A 6985-nucleotide genomic window follows, 5' to 3' on the forward strand; every position below is an offset into this window, starting at 1 on the left:
AAAAATATTTGACCGTCATTTTGACCAAAAAGCAACGGACAAAGCGACCCAGTCCATCGCTATTTTAAATTTTTTGATCAAATCATTTGACCAATAGCGACGGATTTAGCGATATTGTCTGTCGCTCTATTAAAAAAATATTAATAAATAAAAAATAAATAGTTGCGACGGAAGGTGTCATAATATTTAATTTATAAATAATTATTTTTTAATAAAATATTTATATAAAAATAATATTTATTTTTAGCAGAAAAAAACCGTCAAAATAAGCGACGGACTAGGCGTCCCTGTCCGTCACTCTTAGTAAAAATAATAATAATAATAATAATAAAATGACGGACAACGTCGTTTTATCCGTCATAACTTATTTGCGACGGTGTTCGTCGCTTTTTGTTCTGTCGCTTTTTGGATTCTTTTTAATAGTGAAGTGAGCCAATAGTATGACATGAAAGGTATTTTTGAGCCAATAGTATGACTTGAATGATATTTTTGAGCCAGACTATAGTGTAACGGTATATGTGTTCTATTTCGAATAATTGAAGTATAGTTTTGATCTTTTTTCGTTATGTTTATCGAATGCTCCATTATCTAAGTTTGTGTTTGGATATTCCATAAAGAATTATATTTCAAATTAGATTTTGATATGTGATTTGATATTATGATTTAAAATCATGAAATCTACGCATAAAAAATTCAACTCGTGATTTGTTTTAAAAGTGAAAAACTTAAATCTATAAGTTGGTATTTTCTAAAAAATATATTTTGAATCTTGTAAAAAAAACACATTTCGGGCGAAGAGATTGTTATTACTATTGTTAATTAGAGAATCTTTATAAAATTATATGTATTTAAAGTTTAAAATCACAAATGTTTATTTATAAAAGGAAAAAGGGTCAAAAATGTCCTTAAACTATTTGAAATGAACAAAAATGCCCTGCGTTTATAGTTTGGTCCAAAAATGCCCTTGCCGTCAATACTTTGGTCCAAAAATGCTCTTATTGTTATTTAATTGGTCAAAAATGTCCTTTTTTCAAATAAATATATTATTTATTTTCTTTTTGAACACATTTTTTCCTATTAATATTTTCTTTATTAGCAAATGTTTATTCTACTTCAATTAGAATTTTTTTTAAAAAAATCTTATTTTATTATAATTATTTTCTATCGTTATTTGAATAAAAATTAATGATAGATTTATTATGATCTTATATATATGACATATATTATCCGTTAAAACTTAGAGTACATGAAATTATTTTAATTTAATTGATAAAATGAGATTACGAAGAATAAAATAATTTTCTACATTTTTATTACTTAAAGTGGTTTAGAAAGAAAGAAAAGAGGAATAGAGTTCCTTAAAAGTAATATTTTTACAAGGAACAAGATTTATTTTTTTTAAAAAAATATATATTTATTCGGAAAGGGGCATTTTTGACCCATTTTATAACAATAGGGGCATTTTTGATCTATTATATAATAACAGGGGCATTTCTGGATCAAAGTATTAACGGCAAAAAGATTTTTTGACCAAACTATAAACGGAAGACATTTTTGTTCATTTCAAATACTTTAAGGGTATTTTGACCCTTTTCCCTCTATAAAATGAACATGGAGATATACTATTTATCAATGCATCATCTTAGCATATTCTGATGTCTTGTTTATGAACTATAGTTTGCTCATTTGATAAGATTAGATAAGAATTAGATTGTTTTTTTTAAACAATTTGTGAGTTTTTTATGATCATGAAAAATAATACACTTAAGTAATCTAAATTATATGTTCAAACAAAATTTTAATTTTATATTAATTTAATTTCATATCGCATGCCCAAACTACTCTATCCATGTCAGCTTGTTTATAATTTCAGTTCCAAGCTTGGGTAGAAAAAAAGTATTGTCGATGGTCAATTAGAAAGTCTACTTCCGTTTGGCCATAGATATTTCCAAAAAAAATTGGAAAAAATTGGCAAATATTACTTGGCCATAGAACTTGTTATTATTTGATAAATATTTGAAAACTTTTAAAAATATAAAATTATCCCAGATTTGTATATTTTATGAAACACTCATCATTTATAGTTTTGGATTGAATTTTAATCCTCATTCATTGTACAAAATTTATACAATTATATACATAATTTATATGATTTTTATCCGAGCTTGACCTCTTCACTTTCAATTACAAATAGTAATAGAGTTTTTCTATACAAATCAATGGTATTTTTATTTTGTTTTCTTCTTTTTTTTTTCAGATTTATATCAATTGTGTTTATCGTCATTATTTTTCATGAAACACATTCATTATAAAATGATAATACAAATTTACAAGTATTTTTAACAGTTTTTAGAACTCATGGATATAAATTATATTTCTTTAATAAGTCAAATATTTCTTCCAAATTCTATAGCCAAACGTATGATGAAATTTCACCAAAAACTTCATTCAAAACTTCACTCAAAAATGACTTGGCAAAAAGTATTTGAAAACTATGGCCAAACGTTAGAGATAAATATGCGTATACTTGTGTATAATTTACTCGTTTCAAACTCTTTTTTTTTGTCTCTACATAAATTTTTTACTTCTTACCTCTCTTGTTTTAAAAAAATCAGTTCATTGAATGTTTATCGTAATTCCATAAATGCATGACATCTACTCTTTTTTTTGGTTAACAATGCATGACATCTACGCATATATATTGTTATAGTTTAAATTAAAAGTTCAATTAATATACATCCTGCCTTAAATTATTACTTGTCTGTAATAAATAAATCAAATTTAATGTAACAATCAACGTGAGTAGAAAATTTTCTTCTGTTATCCCTCACATGGCCTTTTTCTTTTCTAATCTTTTTACTGCTGTGAAGCATGCCTATTAGGGCAACGAGATTATGCTTCAATTTAGACATTTGGTTTGTTCGTGTAATCTAAAATTAGACTTCATTAAATTAGTTCAAATTAGCTAACAAAGTGCAACTCCCACTTATCTCAAATTATTAGTAGCTAACGCATACAAAATTTCAAGATCATGATTAGTAGCTCAACTTTAAAAGCTCACTTCTTTTAACATAGGCATAATATATAAATGTGTCATTTAATTTGACCTTAGATGTAACCTATACCCTTCAATTTTGGACGTGCACATATTGACACTGAAAATTATGAACTAGAAAAAAAAGAAATCATTCATTGGAATAATCTACAACCAAAGTAAAGAAATTGCAGAAGTGAGTGCAAAATGAGGGTAAAGAGGCTAAATATGGGGGAAAGTAACTTGGAGAAGAAGACTTGGATTTAGCTCTTTCTTTATTTTGCTTATGGCTCAATCCATCATTGAACATTCACACCAACAACCTTGTAATTTCACTCATGATCCACCCAATTATTCTTAAGTATATATGTACAAGAGGAACACACACATCAAAGGGAAGAGCCTATAAGGCATCCTCTCCTCAAACCCGACGAGCTACAACTACAAATTAACCAAACTGGATTCCATCTCGAGTAGAGATCTCATCTTGGTATGGAGCACTATAACTCCTTAGTCGAGCAAGTAGCATACTAAACGCCTAAAAAGGAACTTTACCAAATTACACCACAACAGTACCTTATGACTATTGATTGCTTTTTGTTGCTTTCTTTGAAAGCTCATTCAAAGCTTTGAGTTGGATTCATTTTGGGGTTTTAGTTAGGCTGAGGGCATCCTTTTTGACAAACCCTTCAAGACCTCATCCCCACATGGTAGGTACTCTAAGATGTGTCCTTTTTCTTCACAACATCACAATTTGCATTAGATTTCTCCTCTTCATTGTCAGCTGTAAACAAAAATAAATGAAAAAAGAACATGGTTCAGTTCAAAAAACATCAGATCCTAACTCAACAATCACCTATTCACCAAAGCAGTTGTCGTTTTTTTAGCTTCATTGACCCATAGGTTTTAATGTTTTACACCAAAAACCCAACACCTTATATAAGAAAATTGACCATAGTTTGTTTCATAGTGATGATTGAGACATCTAGTCTAACTTTCCCAGTCCAAATCCAGAAGTATCAACTACAGACGCCATAATTTACCTACTATCTTCTTCACATAAGACATATTTTCCTTCTTGTTCTTTCTTTGTCCCTTGGGAGATTTTCCATTCTGCCGCCCATAAGATACCAAAGAAGACTAAAAAGTTGTCCAAACTCAATAATTAAGTACTGATTCAATGCCGGGGACTCTTTCTTTTGGTTGTAATTCCAGACTTGGGAACATAAATGTGAGTATGCGAAAAAAGAAAGAAAGAATTAAATTTTCAAGATTCTCTACAATATCTAGAAGAGTTGGATCATTGAAAGTTCAAAGAAAATGGTTACACATAAAAATTCACAATTACTAAGTACTACATACTCTTTAAGATTGTTAAAATAGTTTAAGAGAAGTTTATATAAAATTAGTGAAAACATAACTATCTTGACATTTTGAAAGACTCCAATTAACCTAATATGCCCATCAATTTAAAATATCTAGCCTAGTTAGATTCTAAAAATGTCCCATCACAATAAAAGGGTAAAAAGGAAACACCTTGAAGAGATTCACACTCAAATTGTCCACAATTTGAGTATGTTAAGCTAAGTTTAGTCTATTGATATTACTAGTAATACTTTCTAAAACACTATATCAGTCGTCAATCTCAAATCGTCAATTCTACCTAGTAAATTGAACTGAAAAAAAGCCCCAAAAGAGAATGAAGAGAACTTACCAAGAAAAGGAAATTTAGTCCTTAAAAATGATGGAATCCGCCATTTCCATCAAGGATTTCAAGCAATCCGGTGAGAATTTTCTTGCAAACATGTAAGAATACGTTGAATTCGACTCTCTGAGCTTGTAAATCAGCTCGGGGGAAACTTCAGGTGGATGATAAGTATGGGGATGCCCACCAACGGAGTCGGTCCAATTCACCCGAGTCAATGTGTGACGAGTACAGCCATTTGGATCCTCCATTGATAACAAAGTAGGAAAATAATGTTCCTCCGGATAACAAGACTGGATTTTTACACATGGCTTCTTGAATTTCCTCCATAGCTTACTATCCTTAATCACCATCAAGGAATGCTTTCTTGTAATGACAAAAAACTGTGACCCAACTCGGAATTTATCAAAACTCACTTCTGGCTCCATCACATTTTCCCCTCTAGCATTATATCTATCTAATAATGAAGGAGATTCCGTAAGAATCTCTATATAACTAGGGAATTCCATTTTCCTAGATAATTTCTGGGTATCCAATAGAAAATTGTAAAAGTAATTAAACGAGTGTAAAGGGATACAATGCTGAGAGATAAGAGCAAAATAAGAATTATCTGGGTCATCAAGCAGAGCGTGAGCAAGAAGGCGGCGCGTGGCAGATATAAGCGTCGGTGATGAGCGTTGAGTTCTCTTTGAATGTATAAATCTGTCAGCGAAAACACCCATTGGAGGAGTAATTTTCACTGCAGGATCAGCGTGAATGTAAATATTATACAGATGTGGATCAGAGACATTGAAGAACTTGTGCCACAAGGGTTCAAAGTGTAAATCTGAATTCGTTAAAAAGAGAAAGGCGATTTTAGGGCGGCGCACGGTGGTGGAACCTAAACGGAATTTATTGGCAGGGAGTTTACGGGGTGGTTTTTTGAGAAAAGTGGAATCGGCGGCGATGGCTTTGTGGAAAAGGGAAAGATCGTCGAGTTCATCAGGGAGAGAAATGGGTATTTGTCGTTGAGGAAGGATTGATGGAGCTAAGTAAAAGATGATTGGTATAGAGATGAGAAGTGTAAGAGATGGGATAAGGATGTAATATTTGAACATTGTGAAGAAAAAACACAAATGGGGAAGATAGTGATGGAGACAATTTAAAGTAAAAGTACCATTCAAAAGAGCTTAGAAATAAGGAGAAGAAGAAAAGGGGTTTGGGGATTAGGGTTTGTGTGAGAGATTAAAGAAGAAGAAGAGTAGAAGTGGGGATTGAGATTCGAGATTGGAGAAGAGAGAGATGAAGAAGACGAATGGTGAAATTGGCTTGAATGGAGTTGAGTAGAAGGGGCGTAGGTATGATGGGGTGCGTGGGGGTATAGTGTGGGGCCTTTTTTTTTTTTTCCCGGTCATTCGACTTGAGGGATTGTGTCACTGCACAAAGGTGAAATTAACAAATACACTATGGTTAGGGTCTGCCTCCATCGTTTCGTTTCGATTTTATATGTTATTGATTCAAGGAAAAAGATTTAAAATATTTTTAAATTATTTAAAATAAATAAAAATATCATTCATTTATAGTTTAATCTAAAAATATTTTTGTCATCATTATTTTGGTTCAGAAATATCCTTGTTGTTATTTAATGGATAAAAAATGTCTTTGCTGACATTTTTGTTCATTTCAAATAGTTTAAAGGTATTAAATTATTAAAAAAATTATCGATTTTTAGTTTATTAATTATTGATTCTTAACGGTTCGATTTTTGATTTAATCAATAAAAAAATATATATTAAATAAATATATGATTTCTCCAACAATTTAACATGAAAGAACAATTATATGTCTTTACATGATGCTCATAAAAGGAACTATACAAGTGCAACACAAATAAAAGAATTTGGACAACAATGTGAATTAAAGGCTAAAGAGCAAAGGTAATAATCAATAAGAAATTGATATTAATCTTTAATATTTATGTAGGGATAAAGTGGTAAATTACTACCGTCTCAATTGATTGTCTATTTACACAATAACCAAGTTTTTTTTTATAAAACCATCAAAAAAAAATATGTTAACCCAATAATAATAAACCAATGACATTTTTTTCCATTCGATTTTTACACAGCCATAACTATGGTACATGATACATTTGCTACTAATTTTAACATAAATATGTAGTTTAATTATATAAAATTTTATAATGATAAATTCAAATTAGTTATTAAATTTAAAAAGTTAAAAAAAATTATGTGTGAGAATGATCA

General features: G+C 30.1%; 1 protein-coding gene across 1 annotated transcript; it reads right to left on the reverse strand.

Moving 5' to 3' along the window:
• Nucleotides 1–3277: 3277 nt before the first annotated feature.
• On the reverse strand, nt 3278–6136 carry LOC129901036 (glycosyltransferase BC10-like). The gene is made up of 2 exons (XM_055976144.1): nt 4749–6136; nt 3278–3818 (listed from the first exon to the last, which is right to left on the reverse strand). Exon 1 carries the CDS (start codon nt 5834–5836, stop codon nt 4763–4765), a length of 1074 nt encoding a protein of 357 aa, XP_055832119.1. The 5' UTR covers nt 5837–6136; the 3' UTR covers nt 3278–3818; nt 4749–4762.
• Between the last annotated feature and the right edge of the window lie 849 nt (nt 6137–6985).

The sequence above is a fragment of the Solanum dulcamara genome, chromosome 8 (assembly GCF_947179165.1).
Source record: "Solanum dulcamara chromosome 8, daSolDulc1.2, whole genome shotgun sequence".
Classification (NCBI taxonomy): Eukaryota; Viridiplantae; Streptophyta; class Magnoliopsida; order Solanales; family Solanaceae; genus Solanum; species Solanum dulcamara.

Coding starts and splice junctions, on each gene's coding strand:
- LOC129901036 (XM_055976144.1), bottom strand. CDS start 5,836: ATGTTCAAATATTACATCCTTATCCCATCTCTTACACTTCTCATCTCT.